This window comes from Momordica charantia (genome assembly GCF_013281855.1).
Source record: "Momordica charantia cultivar OHB3-1 chromosome 8 unlocalized genomic scaffold, Mcharantia_2.0 BLBB01000008.1, whole genome shotgun sequence".
Taxonomy (NCBI): Eukaryota; Viridiplantae; Streptophyta; class Magnoliopsida; order Cucurbitales; family Cucurbitaceae; genus Momordica; species Momordica charantia.
In genome coordinates, this window is record NW_028275166.1 from 25,582,684 (window position 1) to 25,601,653 (window position 18,970).

The following is an 18,970-nucleotide window of genomic DNA, read 5'->3' on the forward strand; positions in this document are numbered from 1 at the left end:
GGAGGGATATGTATATTTGAATATCATTCAAATATTAATAATTAAATGTGATTTAATTAAATTAAATTAGATTTTAATTATTTTAATTTATTTATTAAATTAGATATAAATAAATAAATAACTAAATAAATAAAAATATAAATGTAAAATCCACCACTTTTCAACAATTTTGCTATGACGGTCAGATGGGGAGTGGAAGGCTACTACTATAGCGATTCGTTACATTTAAAACTAAATTCTCACATTTCTCAACTATTTGGAATGAAAAATAGAGATTCGTTATATTTAAAACTAAATTCTCACCTTTCTCAACTATTTGGAATGAAAAATAGAGATTCGTTACATTTAAAACTAAATTCTCACCTTTCTCAACTATTTGGAATGAAAAATAATGTACCATTCATTTTAAATTCATTTAAAACCATTTTTTAAAATTATGATTTGGAATCGTTTGAAATTTAAAATTTTTGTTTTTTTAATATTCAAACACTGGAAATGATAAACGGGGGTTAGGGACATTTAGAACAAATTATTTATTTATTTATTTTTTTTGCAAAGGCATTTAGAACAATTTTTCCTAGAACCTCCGCTACTCCTCAATTCCATTCTGAAATTTCACCATGTTCGAACGCTTACTGAAATTCCAATAAACTTTCTCCCGTCTCCTCCATTACCCACCTCCAAGAACACCCCAATTTGACATTCCATTACCCATCAAGAATCTTTCCGACCTCTTCCTACGCCTCTCTCTGATACTCTCGCCATTCCCTTTTCCTAATTCAGTTCTTGTCTCTCAGAATTCCGTAATCACTAAGAGAAACAGAAAAAAATGTTACATGAGCTTCTACTGGCTCTACTGGGTTACACCGGCGACCTGATAATCGACGAAAGAGAGCACTACAACTCTCTAGGCTTAAACCACTTACCTCCCGATGCCCCCATTTCCGGCGAATCCACCTTCAAGCTCGCATCCGACATCTCCTTTCTCGAGCCGAGCGAAAGGTACGGCCAAAACCCATTTACAGAAATTTCTTTCTATGTAACGTCGATGATGGGTTTTCTACTTTCGGATTCAGGGATCTTATTCAGAGGATCATTGTATTAGGATTTTACTATAGAGAGCTCGACCGCTTTGCTACTAAGTCTCGGAACTTGAGTTGGATTCGTTCTGGTAATGGGTCTTCGTTAGCCAAGTCTGCGGAGTCGTCTAAAGCTAAAACAGAAAACCCGAGTGTGTATAGGAGGGCCATAGCTAATGGCATTGTAGAGATACTGTCCATTTATAGATCTGCTGTTCTCCATGTCGAGCAGAAACTGTTGTCTGAAACCGTGCCGATTCTGGCAATTGTCACGCAGGGCCTCGATAAGGTTGGTTCTAAGATGATGCCCTTTGCTCTGTAGGTAATTTTGTTGTCCTGGCTTTTACTGTATAGGTGAATGGTTTTTTACTGTAAAGTTTATGCCATGAATCTCACTTGTTTGTTGATTGTCTTTTCTAGTTCTTTGTTCTTTTCCCACCTCTGCATCAACTGGTCTTAGAGATTGAGCGCGACGATATTCGTGGCGGTCAACTACTTAATCTTCTGCACAAACGCTGTCACTGTGGTGTGCCTGAATTGCAGACTTGTATTCAAAGGTATTTAAGTCCCTTCCTACTCTGTGTGCAACTGTTTCTTGTATGAAAAAAAAAAGCGCACACAAAAAACTTGATGCCAGTGATCTCCCTTAAGGGTATAAACATAATTAAGATGGTACTGGGCTATACACTCCTACAAGTAATGAGCTTTCCCATTAGTATAGCATATCATAGTTGAAGATGTTTGAATCTAAGACTAACAAGTACCTAACATATTTAACGAGAATAGTAAAATGAGAAGAAGAATAGGGAAGAAAGGAATTTCAGTTTTTATGGCCTTGCTAAATGTATCATATGATCATTTGTTGTATTTAGTTGTGAAGTTTTTTTTTTTTTTTTTGAATTGGGTTCATGTTCTCATACTTTACCAAACGTATCCTATGTGCATTGTTTGGGAATTGCACTGTTCATCTTTGGTTTAAAATAAATTGGTCTACTTGTTTTTCGATTTTCACACAATCCACTAACTCTTACTTTACGTCCTCCCCCTGCCACCCCACCTGCCTCTCCCTTTTTAACCTCTGCCAAATAGGCTGCTTTGGCATGGTCATCAAGTAATGTACAATCAACTCGCATCATGGATGGTTTACGGGATCCTTCAAGATAATCATGGAGAATTTTTCATCAGAAGGTAACAACTATTATATCTTATAGCAAATATCGGTAGGATTTTAAATATCTTGTGTTAGACTGTTGGTTGATTATAGTTTGACCCACTTTGTGTTTGAGAAAATTGTTTAAGGTCTCAATCATGCAGAAAAGTTCTTTGGTGGCGTTACAGATGTATTTTGCTTTAAAAATAATTTTCTGAATGGATAAACTATGATAAGTAATTGAAATCTTGTTAAGTGATAAAGCTGTGAAGTTGATTTGGAGGAATTTTCAAATTCCGCTATCACATTTGCTAACTTCTTTCGTTTAAGAGAAAACCGAACTTTCATTGAGAATAATGAAACAAAAAACAGAGAGCAGACAAAAAATAGCCCAACAAAAGGGAGCCAAACACATTTGCTAATTTAGGAAATACAATAAATAAAATCTTGTTATCTATTGTATCCCATGAGGGAAAACATTTGTTCTCGAATCACGAACCAAATGGGGTTTTTGTTTGCTATTGTTTCCATGGGCCATCATGCAAGATCTTAGATCTTGTCCTCTTTCATATGTTGTACTATTTTTCAGGAAAGATGTATCTTGTCTCTGACACATATCTTTGTCTTTTGTCCTGACTATGGTAGCAATTATATATACATATATACACACATATAAAAAAATATACATTTGCATTTGAGTCAAAATAGTATATAACAAGTTCCATAAATATAAGAATAAAATATAACAAGCAAGATAAGTAGAGAGAGCCTAGAAAGAAAGGAAACAAAGAAAAGGTTGTGTAGAAAACAGGAATGATAGATACCATATAGTTAATCTTGAAGTAACTCTGTGGGGTTTAATTTTTCTTGTTTATATTCGTTTGTATGCATTTGATGATTTTTACAACATGGGAATGCACGAGTCATTTTATGACTATCAAATTGCTCAGGCAGGATGACAGGGAGACAGAACAAGGCTCATCTGTACAAGACATGTCAGAGAAGTTAGGACGCTTATCAACTGATGATTCTTTGACTGATTGGCATTTGGGATTTCACATTTACCTGGTATGTTCATTACCATGTCCTCTACCAATATTGCCATTCTATTTTGAATGATCACTGCTTTAGTTCTTCTGTTGACACAGATTTTTGGTGTCGTTTCGGACTTGCCCATCTTGTCTTGTTTTTATATCTCCATTTTTCTCGTAATAGCTATTCTATTTGTTGTTTCTTCTCTCTCTCTCTCTCTTTTTTTTTCTTTTTTAATTTTTTTATTATATCTGTGGGCGTCCAAAAGCTATTTTGCTCATCTTGACTAATTTCATAAGGCAACTATTGGACCCTAGAACATTTAATTGTTAGAAAATTCATAGGATTTCATTATCCAAAGTAGGGGGTCACCATGGGGCTTGAAATCATTACCCCCACAATTTCTTTACTTTTGTCACGTTTTATTGCCACACAGCCAAGGTGGTTTCTCTCCCCTTTTTAAGAGATGACAATACTCCTTTGTGGTCTTGTGGTTGCTTCCACGTTTTGGTCAGAGGATCTACTCCCTTGTTACCTTTTTAATGAATTTTGTTTTCATTCTATATGAAACATAAACCATATTATGGTGTATTTCTTAAATGCTTCTGTTTGGCGCTTCTAAATTCTCTTCAATTGTACTGTTGGTTGTTGATACTCATCGGTTTCTCATGCATTTACTTTTCCAAAATAGATTTGCAATTTTCCCCCCACAAATTGGGTTCCAGATTCTTAGACTTAAAAACTTATTTGGTTGGAGCCCTTTCTTGCAATTTTCACCCCCATAAATTGGGTTCCAGATTTTCAAAGTAGACTGACGAGCAAACATGATAGCAAGATCTATGTAGTATATATGAATTTGTTTGCATATAATTTATCATGTGAGCTGGAAGTCTGTTCTGAACTTAATTGCTACTTTGCTTTCAGGATATGCTTCCTGATTATATCCATATGTGGGTTGCAGAGTCAATTCTTTTTGCTGGTAAAGCCATTAGGGTTCTTCGGAATCCAAGCAATGCCTTTTGGTGTCAGGGTGCTGGATATCAATCACATTCAAATATATCTAGAGTACCTCTAAATATTAAAGGAAATACAAGAAACTTTCCCCTTCAAAAGGAACCTTTTATTGCCACAAAGCTAACTGGAGAAGAATTGCTTCTACAGTCTGAAGCAGATAAGATAGAAGCCATGCTCTTAGATCTCAAGGTCTATACAATAGCATCGATTAGATTACCACTGGAACATGGCTTAACTTAAATTTGTTTGCTGTTTCTGCTTATGATAACATCCTTAAAAATAGTTCATTTTCCTCTTCTCTAAAACAACCCAATGACTTCTTTAGAGAAAATGTGCTTTAATTATGTGCAGGAGGCATCTGAGTTTCACAAGAGATCATTTGAGTCTGCTGTTGATTCAATTAGGGCTATCGCAGCTAGTCACCTTTGGCAGGTTTTGATTGTTGAACATTGAGTTCTACGTTTTATCTCATCCATGTATTATAATCTAATACATATCTCTGCAGCTTGTAGTTGTACGCGCTGACCTCAATGGACACCTCAAGGCCCTAAAAGACTACTTCCTTTTAGCAAAAGGTGATTTCTTCCAGGTAAAAGGACTAATCTGAATCTACTTTCTTCTTTTGTATATATTTTAACTGAGGATTTTTTACATGCGACATAAAAATCTAATTGTTCGTCTGTTTGTTGAGGAAGACTGCTTCCCAGTTTCTGTGGTCCTCAAGAAGAAACTTTTACTAAAATGCACTGTACTTCAAATTTGTTTCCAAGGCTTAGTTATCTTGATGTGTCGAAATCTTTTGATGGTGCTTCCTAGAAGAGGAATCTTTGTAGTCTTCAGAGAAAAATTAATGTAAAGTTCTTTGGGCACTAAGTTGATGCTTTCTAATGTGGAATTATTCATTTTCTGCCATCAGTTATATGGAATGTTATTAAGTTCATTTTATGAGAATTTAAAGTTTCTTTCAGCACATGATATGCTAAATTTTCACAACCAACTTCTACCATTTGTTTGAGCTCTGTGAATCCAATTCTTCTCGTGGGAATTCTGTTCTGGGTGTTAGAATTTGGTAACTGTGAAGCTTTCTTACTATTGCATTTTCAAAATTTTGCTTTGAAATGGAATCTGGGATGATATTATCTTGCTTCCATTCTTATGCACCTCATAATTCTAGCTTTATACAATATTCTAGAAGATCAAAATATTTTGTTGCCATGAACTTACTGGTTAGAGCATTCATTATTATTACTCCATATTCTGCTAATACCATGATTTGTTATGCTAGTGTTTTCTCGAGGAAAGTCGCCATTTGATGCGTTTGCCCCCTCGCCAGTCGACCGCTGAAGCCGATCTTATGATCCCATTTCAGTTGGTACTCTATTTTATTATTCTTTTTTGTACACAATGATTTCTTCTCTGATTCTAAATTATGTATTTGGCATGCAAATTTTATTATTAAATTTATGTGATTGAATAAATTTGTCAACACAATTTACATACCATGCAGGCTGCGACAAAGACTACAAGTGAGGAAGACAAATACTTTTCAAGAGTATCATTGCGGTTAGTTGTTGTCACATTGATAGTTTGTTTCTTTTTTCTTTTATAATATTTTTAATGGAGAACCAGCTTTCATTTAAGTCGAATGAAGTTAATACTAGGATGATGTTTGACTGGAAGGTGAAATTTAACCCAACCCTGAAATCCCATCTGAAAGAAGAAAAAACTCTTGAGGGGAGGTCCACGCTGCTCACTGATCTGCTACAATCACATTTTGTTTTTTTCTTTAATATTAAATATACACGTTTTATCTATTTTGAAGTACTCAATATATCAATATGTACAGTTTTTCTTTTAATATTCCTACTTTTTAGATATTGATGTGTCATTGTGTCTGTGTTTACTGTCTATGTCCTTTCATATCCGTGTTTGTGCTTCCTAGGTTGGTTTCATATTGCTTATTACGTCATTTTAAGTTCTAACACGTCCTTGGTAATCCTTTTTGCTTCTACTAGGATGCCTTCATTCGGAGTCAGAGTGAAGTCTACCCAGGAAAAAACTTACACTGATGGAAACCCTGGTGCCGCACTATCAAATTTATCTTCTGATATGTCTCTTGATGGCTGGGATGGTGTTGCACTTGAATACTATATTGATTGGCCCCTGCAGTTATTCTTTACTCAAGAAGTGCTCTCTAAGTAAGCATTGGCTGTTACTTTTTCCTGGTAATACCGTGTCGGGGCCTCACTCCTTACATTGTGAACATATGGCCCACTCTCACTAATCCTAGTGACTTTGCCCACTCTAAGCCAGCTTCGTGAGACCATGGTTTTAAGTTATTAATCATGACTCTTGTTAGCTGTCCCATTTTCCTTTAAACAAAAAGCATAGACTGGATAAATTTTTATCCACATAGACTTCTGCACCCTTCAACTATTAACTATATGAATGCTCCAGGTATTGCAGGGTCTTCCAGTATTTACTGCGGCTGAAACGAACACAAATGGAATTGGAGAAGTCGTGGGCGTCTCTAATGCACCAAGATCATGCTGATTTTGCCCAAAACCGCAGAGCTCAACGTGATGGATCAGTATCTTCACATCAAAGGCAGCGATTTAGACGGATGTGGCGTGTTAGAGAACATATGGCATTCTTGATCAGAAATCTTCAGTTTTATATCCAGGTCAGATTCAATACCTTATATTGACCAATATAATATACTTCAAATATCACCCATCGTTAATGCTTCTTAATTAAATTTGTTTTTTATCCACTAGGTTGATGTAATTGAATCTCAATGGAATATTTTGCAAGACCATATCCAAGATTCTCATGATTTTACCGATCTCGTGGGGTATCATCAAGAGTACGTATTGTTAACTAACTTGATATAGTTTTGGCGTAAATCACATGGATTTTCTCAATAATTCTTCTCTAACAACTCGTCTTCACAATGACTATGTACCATTAGTGATTAATGTAGCATGCATATTTCCTATTTTTTCCTTTTGATCCAGTTCGGTTTTGAGAAGTTGATCTTTGCTAGCTTCAAGATAAACTATAAATTGAAAACTAATAACTGATTTGCCTAATAGTTATTAGATCCCATAGGAAAAAGTAAAAAGGTTCAAAAGGAATGAGTTCAAATCATGATGACGGGCACCTGTTTAAGATTTAATATCCTATCAGTTTCTTTGGCAATTAATTTAGTAGGGTCCGGCAGTCCTCCTGTGAGATTAGTCATGGTGTTAAACTACCCGGACACTCACAGAAATAAAGAATAATAATAAATCGAAAACTTGTGCTAATGCATTTAAGAATCTGGTGCAGGTATTTATCTGCTTTAATTTCACAGTCATTCTTGGATATCGGTTCTGTATCGAGGATACTGGATGGCATAATGAAGCTTTGCCTGCAGTTTTGTTGGAGTATAGAAAATCAAGACAGTAGTTCAAACCCTTCTGAACTGGAGCACCTAACTGAGGTAACACATGGTTTACATATCTCAGAAAAAGTTAATAGTTCATAGCTGTTGATCAATTATTAAAATGGTATGGGGGTCTGATTGTGTGACATTATTACACTTGATTTTAGGAATTCAATAAGAAATCCAACTCCTTATACACAATATTGCGAAGTAGCAGGCTGGTTGGGAGTCAGAGGGCCCCATTCTTGAGACGGTTCTTGATGCGTTTGAACTTCAATTCCTTTTTTGAGGTAAAATCTTGTGGATGCATTTTTTATAACCCCAAAGAGTGCTTCAGTAGCAACAACTTAGAGATGTTTGGAGATATCCTTTCCCCTAGCTATTGGATTCAAGTGTCGAGTTTGCTTCCGTTTGATAACCCATTCGTTTTACGTTTTTTATTTTTAAAAATTAAACTTAGAAATACTACTTCCACTATGTGTTTCATTGTTTTGTTATATACTTTTTAAAGATGTTTTCGAACTCTAAGCCAAATTTTGAAAACTGAAATTATATATATATATATTTTTTTTTTTTAAACTTGTTTTGTTTTTGGAATTTGACCGAGAATTCAAATGTGTTTTTAAGGAAGATGAAAAAAAATACCAAAGAAATTGTGGTAAATCAAGTGTAGTTTTTAAAAACAGAAAACTAAAAACAAAATAGTTATCAAACGAGATCTTAATAATCTAAAACTTGATTAAATTACGAGTTTGTACCTAAACTTTTGAGGTTATCTAATCGGTCGAACTTTAAAAAGTGTCTAACAAGCCTTTAAACTACAAAAGTGTCTAAATTACATAAATTTAAAAATTTTCAATATTATGTCTAATAGGGTCATGACCTTAGAATGTTTTGCTTAATATGTCATTGTTCTATTAGACACAAAATTCAAAGATGAGAGACTTGTTGAATATTTTTCAGAATTTAGGGATCTAGTAAACACACTAACGAAAGTTTATGACTTATTAGACCCAATGTATATCAGACATAACTTTGAAGATTTAAGACTAAATTTGTAATTTAGCCTTGAAAACTCGAAAGCTCGAGAAATGGGCCTCCAATACCTTATATATTAAAAGAAAAAGGTACTTGAAAACTTTAATAGTGTTTTGTTGAATGTTTATTTTACAAACAGGCGACTGCAAGAGGGGTGCTAAACGTTGTCAGAGCTCGTCCGGCAGCTCTCCCAGTCCTAAATCAACAATAGCACCACTGCTTCTCTTGCAATTCTGATGTTCTCAAATGCTCATTTCTGTAAAATTAATCTTGCTAGGTGAGTTCGAATCACTTTCTCTCTCTCTCTCTTTTTTTTTTTGGAACATCTCTGTTGATGAAATTGGAAATGGGAGTGAGTATTTTCAATACAAAATTTGTAGGGAATGGGGTTTTAAATGGAGATGGAAATTTTTCTCTTGTAATTTATAATTTGATATATTTTTACACGTTCAACCATGGAAAACATCTATATTCTTCGACAATATTAAGCTCATATATATGTATATATTAATAAGAAACAGAAAATATTAAGATCGGGGGAGAACAGCCTATGTGCGAGACAAAAGAATCTCCTATAAGTAAGACATCGAGGATGAAGATTTACTTACATATGTTGCTACAACAAGTCCGCAAGTCCTCATATTGATATCTACTTGTTTTGAGGTTAGAGGTAAAATAAAAAATAAAAAATAAAAAATACTTTATACAGTGTGGTTTAAAGAGTAATTACACAAAAATGTTGTATTGGGTTAATCTAATATTAAAAAAATGTTAAATGATAAAATTTAGTCATTTAATATTTATTCAATCTTGAACTGTAGTATTATTCCTACATTTTTTTTTTCTTGTAAGTGACACATTAATTAAATTATTAATGACAATTTTGATTACGAGATTGCCAACAAAAATTTGGAAGCAAATGGATTAAATACATTTGAAATAAAAAAAATTCATCCGCTTACCTTTATTTTATTCTACTAGCCATGGGTCAAATCAAATTATTATCTATTATCTATTTGTCCAGTCAGCAATGAATATGCTGCATCAAGTTAGTTTAGTGATAATTTGTATATACTTCTCCCTTAAAATTCGATACTCCATTTTCTTGATTAAGGTCCAAAGATGATTCTAGAACTTTCCCTCTTTCTTGGGGATCAAACTCCAGGGAACAAGCTTAAACACTGATGCAAGCTGTCAATCCGGACATACCCTGAAACTTTAGGTCAAATCCATTTTTGATACTCCTAAATTATTGTATAAAAAAAAATGTGTTACATGATATTATGTCAAAAATGTGTTGCATCATGTAATATCAATAAATTACAAGAATCGAAATTAAAAAATGCAGTTTAAGCTAAGTTCAAAGTCCAAGGGTATGTTAATATGCAACAAATATATATTTGACAAATTTATTTTAAAAAATTGATTTTGGATTTTGTAATTCAAATATCGGAAATTCTGAAAAACAACATTTTTTTTTAATGTTTTCAATGTTTACAAATTTTTAATTTGAATTTAAAAATGTAGAAACATTAAAGAAGATAAAAACTTAGATAAATATATTGTTTTATGTTAATAAACTCATTTCATTTTTGTAAAAAATTAAAGGTTAAAAAATAGATTTGGTTCCTAGTAACAATTTAATCCACGTACTTGAAAATTGGTTACAATTTAGTTCCTACAATTAAAAATTATGTTAAATTTAATAGAGGTATGATGTGACTTGTCTACGTGTACAAATTAAATATTTTAACAGTATGGATTAAATTTTATAATATAATATAAATAATATAATATTACAAAATAATAATTATAAAATAGAATAAATTGCACGTACGTGGAATTAAACTCTCAAATTGCAACATGTGTAAAAATCAAACCTCAAAGTTTTAAAAAATTAGATCTATTAACTATTTCTCTCCACATCTCCTTGTCTATTTTCTCTAGCCATCGATTTGGGTTCGTTTGATCTGCAATTTGTTCATGCTTTCCCCTGGCTGCGATTCATTTCTGATGTGGGCTTTCCATTGGGGTTCGTGTTATTTAGGACTACTGCATCATCTTTTTTGGTAATTTACAGCCAAAGACTTTCCAGATTCTGCCATTCTTGTAAGTTAGCCGCATTGTATAATGCTAAGGGTTTTTTCTTTGTGTGTTCATTACCAATTCTTAGAGATTCAAACTGAAAGAGTTGAAAATTGATCTGACATTAGTTTTAGGGTTTAAATTTGACTATTGAATGTTCGAGGTTCAATTTTTTCACTTATAAATGTTTAAGGGTTTAATTTTTACCAGAAGTATAATTATAAATACCATAATTGTTTGTGCAATTTACCCTATAAAAACTTTATGATATATAATATTCTAGAGTGAACGGAATATTTAGTTGATAACTACACTAGTTTATAAATATACTACTAAACACACTCGAACAATTTTAAATAGAGATTTAATTTTTAAATTTGCTACCAAACACATATTCTAAGATAGAAACATAAAATATAACTATGTTTTTCATTAAATCACTTGTTTCCATATTTCTGTTTCTCTAAAACACCAACCAATCGCACCATAAATAAATAGGATCGTAAAACTTAAACTTAAGACTAACTTGAACTAGGATGTGAAAAGAGAGGGGTGGGAGAGGTGTAACTATAAGTATTAAGTAATGAGTTTCATATGATGTGAGAAACCTTGAGGGAAGACAGCACAATGAAAATAAGCCAAAGCAACATGAAGAATATGCACGTAACCCAAGCCCACAGCCTTGGCCCTCCAAGTTCTGCACCTAATGTCACACGCCTGAATACAAGAACAGCAATGCAACCCACAGAAGTTGAGAAAAATACCAGCAGAGAAAAGCTGAGGCCTGCTGCATCCTTTATCCTCAGGGGCTCTCGATACGCTGCGAAATTGTAGGCAGTGCTAATCAGCCATGGAACTCCAATTCCCACGTATATGTTCACTGAGTTGCTGCAAAATCGTCAAAGGATAGAATGGAATTAAAGTTTAATCCGGAAACTGCTTTCTAATCTTCCATTTTCCCTTGAAAATAAGATGAGGATTTGCAGAGAGGTGTGCAGCCAGTATTTGTTCATTGCATCTTCAACAGGTTGGGTTTTTCTATGTTTAAGGTCTTGAGAGAAATAGTCAACAAACTGGAAGGAGCACCGTTTTGGTTCAGTACCTTGGAACTTAATTCTATTTTAGCTTTTGTATGATTAGTTTGAACTTTGAGGTTAATTTTCATTTGATTTGGCAAAAAGAAACACAATAACCTCCGTTCAAAAAAGGGCACAAAGTGAATATGTTTCCGCCTACGGGACTTAAAATAAAATTAATCTTAAATTAACGATAGAGACTATTTTAAAGTTGTATAGGAAGTTTAGGGACTAAATTTGAACCTTTGAAAGCATAAGAACTAAAATAGAATATGGCCAAAAGTACAAAGATCATAGTGGTATTTAACCTAAAATCTTATAACCTATAGAATTTCGCTGTCTGTATGTCTCTTAGATATATAAAAGAAGACAAGGTTATGTAATGGCGTTCAGACCAGAGAGAACCTACCTGCATGTAATGTTTGCAATGGCCGAGTCTGCAGTTGTCTGACGCTCAGCAGCAATCTTACTAGCCACTAAATCTGGCCATGAAGTTCCACTTGCCAAGGCCGTAAATGCTATGACATAAGGATTTATTCCTGCGTAACATACAGAAAACAAAACCAAAATAAGAGTACTAAGAAAAACAATTTGACACAAGCGAGAGGTGGGTATTATTTCCAACACTATTGAGGACATAATAACATTCACTGAAAGTAGAGGAAATTTGACATTTATATTTGGCAATAAGGAGAACCTGAGACACAGCTTATCAGATCTGTGAGCTTAGTGACGATGTAAGCTATCCCACTGATGAAAATAAGAGAGCAAATAAAGGCAAGCCATCCATGAGCAATGTGATAAGGAGGCACAATTGCAAACAGAAGTCTCCACGGAGCGAGAAGCAGCTGCCAGCATATTCTCGCAAGTCGTAAGTGGATGTTGTTCAGCTTTCTTGATTCCAAAGTTTCCAACTGCCAAAAGGAATCACCAAATAGAATATAAAAACTGGTTACCAATTGTTAAGCTGTAGGGGAAGAACAGTGCCCATTCACCTATAACATGGACGAGTAAGAAATAAATAAGTCTGCAGAACATTTCGACAATTTCTTCTAAATAACAATTAGTGTTTGTATTGCTTACACAGTTCGACTCAACTCACGAGATAATTGCCATCCTATGAAACTTGGTACAAGAGAAACTCATAGAATATGCTAATATTTTATGTAGATGGCAACTAAAATTTAAACCCATGGCAGGCATCAAGGTTTACTACTTGCAACTTTGACTATAAGGCCGACCATAGTGGTTATCCGACAATCAATCATGAAATGTACATTCGTCACATTAGTTCAGCTTACAAGAATCAATGTGATGCCACACATGCACGACCAGTAGTATTTTAACTTTGTTTTCAGGCTGACTAATGTAATTATAACATTTTAACTTCCTCAAGTTTTTATATTAACAGCTGAGTAAAGGAAAGGTATTCACAGGCAATCAGAACCCGTGTTGTTACATGTGAAAGAGAAGATAACAATGACATTGAAGAAACTAAGTTTCATAATTACCGAGAGTGCATCCGCAAATTGTTGTTTCCAAACTGTAAGCACATGTGGGTGGTCTATATTCTCATCCGTCTCCTCCGGAAATTTACTACAGGAGGATTCAGCAACATCATGTCCAGGAACTTCATGATACACTAGAAATTAGAGGTATTAATAGGCGAGTTTATTACAGATTGCAATAAACTTGAATGGTACAACTTATTTTCATAAGAAACTAACGTTTCATAAAGGAAAAGTAAGGTATAATACATGATGTGTATGAACATCTAGAAATAGGCATGGACTATGTTAGATATCCATAAATGAATTAAATTTACCCAACCCATCAACTTAAACTTTTGGATTGAGTGGTAGTTTATTCATCCTTAACATGGTATCAGAGCGGGAAGTCCTGTGTTCGAACCCCTACATTGTTGTTTCCTCCTTATTTATTATGATTTCCACTTGTTGGACCTTTGTGCAATTATCCAAGCCCACAAGTGAGTGGAAGTATTAGATATCCATAAATGAATTAAATTTACCCAACCCATCAGCTTAAACTTTTTGGTTGAGATGAATAAACAGACTATAACAATTTGAAACCTTATCATTGCATAACAAAAGTGTATAACTTCCAATACGTCAATAAGAAAACTGAGAAACGTTCTTTGAACTGAAAAAGTTTCATCATCTTCCTGAATCCTAACATGAATGAATTAATCTCCCATCAATCCCACTCATGAGCATTTTGCAGTTGGTAGAACAACAAAAACCATCTGTATAATGTAGGTGGATCATTAAAATACATGTTTATATCTTAATGTCATCGTCATACTATTTCTTGACCAACCAAGCATAATTCAGGGATGGTACATTTTCACTTTCCCTCGCATTTTGGTTATTCTATAAATCTGTACCAACAGAACTTCCATAATGCTCATGTCCACATCCTAGCAAAGTCTACAGATAGGAGTGAGAAATTTCTGGTCCCTAGAAACTAACAAAAAGTTGCATTCTCACCATCATAAGCTTTCATTAGGACAAGACCAACAACATATTGAAAAATGAATCAATTTAAACTATTACGGTATTACCTCTTTCATTTTTATCATGAACAGAGAAAATGTCAATAATCTCATTCTCATGGGCTTGAAATATCTCTCCATAGATATTCTCCCGTCTGCATGTAGCAGTCTCAGGTGGTACCCACTCCTCTGGCCTCTCAGTTCTTGCACTAGCAAGTCAGAATGTACATTAGAGGCATATTTCCAAAATTCTATTGGAAGTCAAGAAGCAAGTTCACTGTCTGGTGGTTCATCCAAAAGAACCTCCACCATGGAAAGGAAATAAAAAAGAAAGAGAGCAAGCATACAAGGGAAGAGACAAGTAGGGCCACCGCTTATCTTGAGCATAAGCATGTGTCAGCAGTAATCCATACTGTAGCACAGTCAACAAAGCTTCCCAAAGAGTTATTACATTTGGAGTCCATACCTAAGAGTTCAATATATGTCAGCAATGATACGTTGATATAATGTAGTTAGAGTTATTTCAACAGTAAAAGTTGAGATTAAAGAGAAAATAAAATACACTTGATGAAATACTAAAGGACAAGAAAGGAATTAGAACATTCTGCCAAAGAGAAAATGCAAAGTATTACCTCCAAAATAATGTATAACCAAATATAGGCCCAGAATGACCAAAGGAGCTCAACTAGCCAAACTCCTAGGTCAGATATCTTTTTCAACTCTCCTGCCTTGGGCACAACAACGCAAACAGCATGAATGGGAAAAAGGTCGAAAGCAGCAGAACCAACTAGTGTTCCAGGTCCCAGACCTAAATTACATGATATCAAACAATAAAAAGAAAATTATTGTATGGAAATAATCTACCATCACACACAACCAGTATTCTAGAAGGGGAAAAAAGTTCATAGTTTTTAGTCATAATCCAATGCCTTTTGCCCTTCCTGGCAAAAAAGGAAAAACTGATGAATTGTACTACAAAGTTAATTTCATGTGTTAGCCAGAAGCGTGCACAAGCTTATGGACCTGAACTGAATAACCAGATATCATTGATGAATGAAGTAAGTTTTAAATTTTAAATAAACGAAAAACAGAGTTCAGCAAGTCCATTCAATTGAAAGACCTATTTCAGAACTTATGCGAGGAAAGGAAGAAAGTGAAAAAACCTCCAGCATACAGGTTGCCAATATTTCGAATAGCATCAATAGTAGCTAATGATATTTGAGGAAAGCTAGTGCCAAATGCCAGTAAGCTGATATCTGCAATGGTAAAATTCCAGACCTTCTCATATCGAATAATTTCAGTATTGGTGTATGGATCTATCTCTACCACCTTCCTTGAGTGCTTCACAACATTCTCCATGGACCGGAAAAATCGAGCAGTAATAGCAGACAATCCAATGAAACAATAAGCAAGGCCCATAAAATATAGGAATATCCGAAATGACTCCCCAAGGGAAGTTTCGCCACTAAAAACTAAGTAGCTCTCACATTTGCCGATCTCAATACTACTAGAAATTTGTTGTCCACTTTCTTTAGCTAATGATGCCATTTTAATCAACTTTGAGTCACAAGTCCAATCAAGGGGGATCGATTTTTCTTGCAGAACATCAATGGGCCTGATAAGAAAAGAGTAGCATCCTTTCATGTAAAAAGACCACAAATTAAACCAAGAGAATAGAAATTGCTAGTCAAGATTGTGATCAACAGACTAATTTTTCTTGTAAGACATCAATGAGGACGTAAATTACTATAAAGACCTTTCATGTAATGTGACCATAATTCAACACTCCTTTTAAACATTAAACAAAAGAATGCAACATTAATTAAGAAAAAACCATTTACTAAAGTCTATAACAGCCTCAGGAATGTCAAAACCTTTAAAAAACTTCCTTCTGTCTAAAACTATGTGATGTGTCCCACAATATTTCAAATTTTATTTGTTTACTTGGAAGACGTTCAATGCATGAACTATTATAATTTAGTGCTAAAATAACCAACAGTTAGACATCCAAGCCCTACACTCAAAGGTGTGCTGGGCTCCCAGCCCAGTCGAGCTCACTTGTAATTGTAACATCTTGCTCTATGTCAAGCAAGCTCATCTTGAAACACTCGTCTACCCCAATCATTACTTTACTGATTTGTGATTCCCAAACAGTTGCCCATGTTCTTCCCTATTAACATGCTTTGAACAGTGCTAAGATATTAATTGATAATAACACAGTTTTAATATACCAATAGTATAGAAGTAAAGAGATGAACCAAATAATTTTTCAAGCCTTTGAGAGGCTTTAGTCTCTCCCCATAGTACACATAACTTCATCGCCTTTCACTTACATACCCATGTACTTTAAAGTTTAATACTGACAGTACTACAGAAGAGTGCCCCACCTATCATGCTAAAGCCCTTACGAAGATGAACCAACACGTGTGATTTGTAGACTCCTGAATTAACTCACACCTCACGAAAACTATTCACATGACTTAGCTCACGCAACTTTCACCTAGCATAAGCAAATCATATCCAGATGCCTAGAAAATTAAATCAAACACCTAGAGGGAAAAATGTTGGCTACTGAAATAACATTCCCAAGTAATTGCCCATTTTTCAATCAATGCAGAAAGTTCAGTCTTTTTATGTAGAAGATCACCATGACCTTAACAATTCCAGACAAGTGTAACATACCAGTAATAGATGAATTGGTTGATGAGCTCAATGGATCAACCATTTTTTCCAAGTTAGTTCTCAAGTTTAGGTTCCATGAGGTTTTTGAAACCAAAAATGACACACGGAAGACTACTTTTCCAACTCAAGTTTCTTGTCGTACCATCCGAGCTCACACATGCTCTAGCTAGTAGCTACATTATAGTTAATGTTGAACCACAAATTTTTTCGCTGTCTTTGTAAAGTTTTTCCTAGTTCTCTTTGATGACATTGTAAAACACCGGTAGCGAGGGCCTGTAAAATAAATTTACAGGTCACAAGAAACGTTGTCTCTTGAAAAAAATATATACATATAAATGACTTTAATAGTGTCAATTGTATGAAGAAAAATGATCAGTTGAAGTTCTTTTCCCCTAATAAGAAACAATCCGGTCATTTTTCTTTTTCCTGAGTCCAACAACTGTCCCATTCGTACAGGTAACTAAAAATTTATACATGACATCGTTCTTATGTACAGAACTGCATCATTTAAAATTGGAAAGATATAATAATAGTTTAGAAGAAGTAAAAATTGGAAAGTAGTGTAATATTCTCTCAGAAATTATATTGGGAGTATTCTTCTCATTATTATAATTATGAACAGAACGAGTTTATTTAAAGACTTAGTAATATTTAGAACAGAAATAACAAATGAATAACAGCAATTACACCAAATAACAACTAATCAACTCATATTGACAGATATTAAGGGTGTGTTTGGGAGTGATTTTGACACTTCTCTCTCCATTGATCATGTTTGGCAAATTAAAAAATTGATTTTAGAAAAGTCTTAAGTTACTTTTAATTGATTTTTAAGGTACCACTTAGAGGGTGATTTTGAAAAACAATTATACTTATATCTCTTTTTCGAGAATCACTCATCCAACCATCATTCCCAAACACATTCTAAGTAACAAGTAGTAATTCTAATCATAGAACAAACCAACAGTGAGAAGTTGTTCTATCTGGTTCTCAAGCAAAGCAACATAACTTGTCGTGTTGCGAAGCCCATCAGAACAAAGCGAAAAGATCTTCGACAACCAGATGAAAAATCAAGGGGAAGGAAAATTACTTAAATCAAATAATCAACCGTGTAAGCGAAGATAAGACCAACAGAAATTGAGCAGCAGTACCAATCACAGTCAAATTATTCAACAAAGTAAGTAGAAAATGCAATGACCAAAACCACGATCTAATTACTGGAATGGGAATATTAAATCAACAAAGCTACCTACGGAAGACGTTAATCGCAGCTAAGAATTAAACAGTATCTAGACTAATCTGACCGCTGAATCAATATTCGCCGGAACATCACCCTCCCAGTGATCCCTCCGGCACCGGAGCATCACTGTGAAAAATCGGACGAGATGGAAAATTTATGCGGTCTAAAGGCATTTATTTGTGATGTGTGGAAGCGGAGGGAAACTGGACAGGATTCAACGTACCTGTACCGTCCATGCTATCGGAAGAATGAGATTATTAATTAAATTTAGCTCACATGAAACATATCTTTGACCTCTCTATAATTAATTAATTGTAAATTTGCCTTGATAAAAAAAAAAAAAAAAGTAAATTTGCCTCACAGATTAAATTTTTGCGCTAATGTTATTTTTTTTTTCCTTTTGAAATCCTTACTTCATTTTTATTTCAATTATTTGTCCCAAATTCAAATCTCAGAGATTTTAGAATTTCTCACGATATCATACGAAAAATAATAAATTATTAGGAGGAAAAAAAAGAAATGTTATTTTCTTAATATTGGGATTGAAACTCAGGCATCAAGGAAAATAGAAAATAATTGAGCTATCTTCTAATGAAAAAACATGGTTATAATAAAAATGAAGGATTTAATTTTAT

General features: G+C 34.2%; 2 protein-coding genes across 8 annotated transcripts; one reads left to right on the top strand and one right to left on the bottom strand.

The window, feature by feature from the left end:
- The first annotated feature begins 562 nt into the window (after window positions 1–562).
- On the top strand, window positions 563–9,193 carry GCP4 (GAMMA-TUBULIN COMPLEX PROTEIN 4). Of its 2 annotated transcripts, none has more exons than XM_022299620.2 (16): window positions 563–1,002; window positions 1,077–1,368; window positions 1,500–1,636; window positions 2,169–2,267; window positions 3,180–3,297; window positions 4,186–4,464; window positions 4,627–4,707; window positions 4,781–4,864; window positions 5,561–5,647; window positions 5,783–5,838; window positions 6,291–6,473; window positions 6,733–6,958; window positions 7,053–7,141; window positions 7,606–7,759; window positions 7,870–7,992; window positions 8,880–9,193. In XM_022299620.2, the coding sequence occupies exons 1-16, from the start codon at window positions 830–832 to the stop codon at window positions 8,949–8,951; spliced, it is 2,253 nt and encodes a 750-aa protein (XP_022155312.1). In that variant the 5' UTR covers window positions 563–829; the 3' UTR covers window positions 8,952–9,193. The 2 variants fall into 2 exon arrangements, with proteins under 2 accessions (XP_022155312.1, XP_022155313.1); XM_022299621.2 differs by having other exon boundaries at window positions 1,106–1,368.
- A 2,042-nt stretch (window positions 9,194–11,235) lies between these two features.
- On the bottom strand, window positions 11,236–18,552 carry MHX (magnesium/proton exchanger). 6 transcript variants are annotated; one of them, XM_022299606.2, is made up of 10 exons: window positions 18,345–18,550; window positions 17,096–17,368; window positions 15,577–16,028; window positions 15,046–15,221; window positions 14,761–14,879; window positions 14,483–14,622; window positions 13,413–13,543; window positions 12,599–12,815; window positions 12,311–12,440; window positions 11,236–11,713 (listed from the first exon to the last, which is right to left on the bottom strand). In XM_022299606.2, exons 3-10 carry the CDS (start codon window positions 15,959–15,961, stop codon window positions 11,416–11,418), a joined length of 1,596 nt encoding a protein of 531 aa, XP_022155298.1. In that variant the 5' UTR covers window positions 15,962–16,028; window positions 17,096–17,368; window positions 18,345–18,550; the 3' UTR covers window positions 11,236–11,415. The 6 variants fall into 6 exon arrangements, with proteins under 6 accessions (XP_022155298.1, XP_022155300.1, XP_022155296.1 ...); XM_022299608.2 differs by having other exon boundaries at window positions 18,400–18,546; XM_022299604.2 differs by lacking the exon at window positions 17,096–17,368 and having other exon boundaries at window positions 13,413–13,531; window positions 18,400–18,552.
- Between the last annotated feature and the right edge of the window lie 418 nt (window positions 18,553–18,970).

Coding starts and splice junctions, on each gene's coding strand:
- GCP4 (XM_022299620.2), top strand. CDS start 830: ATGTTACATGAGCTTCTACTGGCTCTACTGGGTTACACCGGCGACCTG. Junction 2,268..3,179: donor GGAGAATTTTTCATCAGAAG/GTAACAACTATT, acceptor CAAATTGCTCAG/GCAGGATGACAGGGAGACAG. Junction 6,474..6,732: donor ACTCAAGAAGTGCTCTCTAA/GTAAGCATTGGC, acceptor TGAATGCTCCAG/GTATTGCAGGGTCTTCCAGT.
- MHX (XM_022299603.2), bottom strand. CDS start 18,425: ATGTTCCGGCGAATATTGATTCAGCG. Junction 16,029..18,399: donor CGGCGAATATTGATTCAGCG/GTCAGATTAGTC, acceptor TTTTCTTATCAG/GCCCATTGATGTTCTGCAAG. Junction 14,880..15,045: donor GGTTATACATTATTTTGGAG/GTAATACTTTGC, acceptor TTGAACTCTTAG/GTATGGACTCCAAATGTAAT.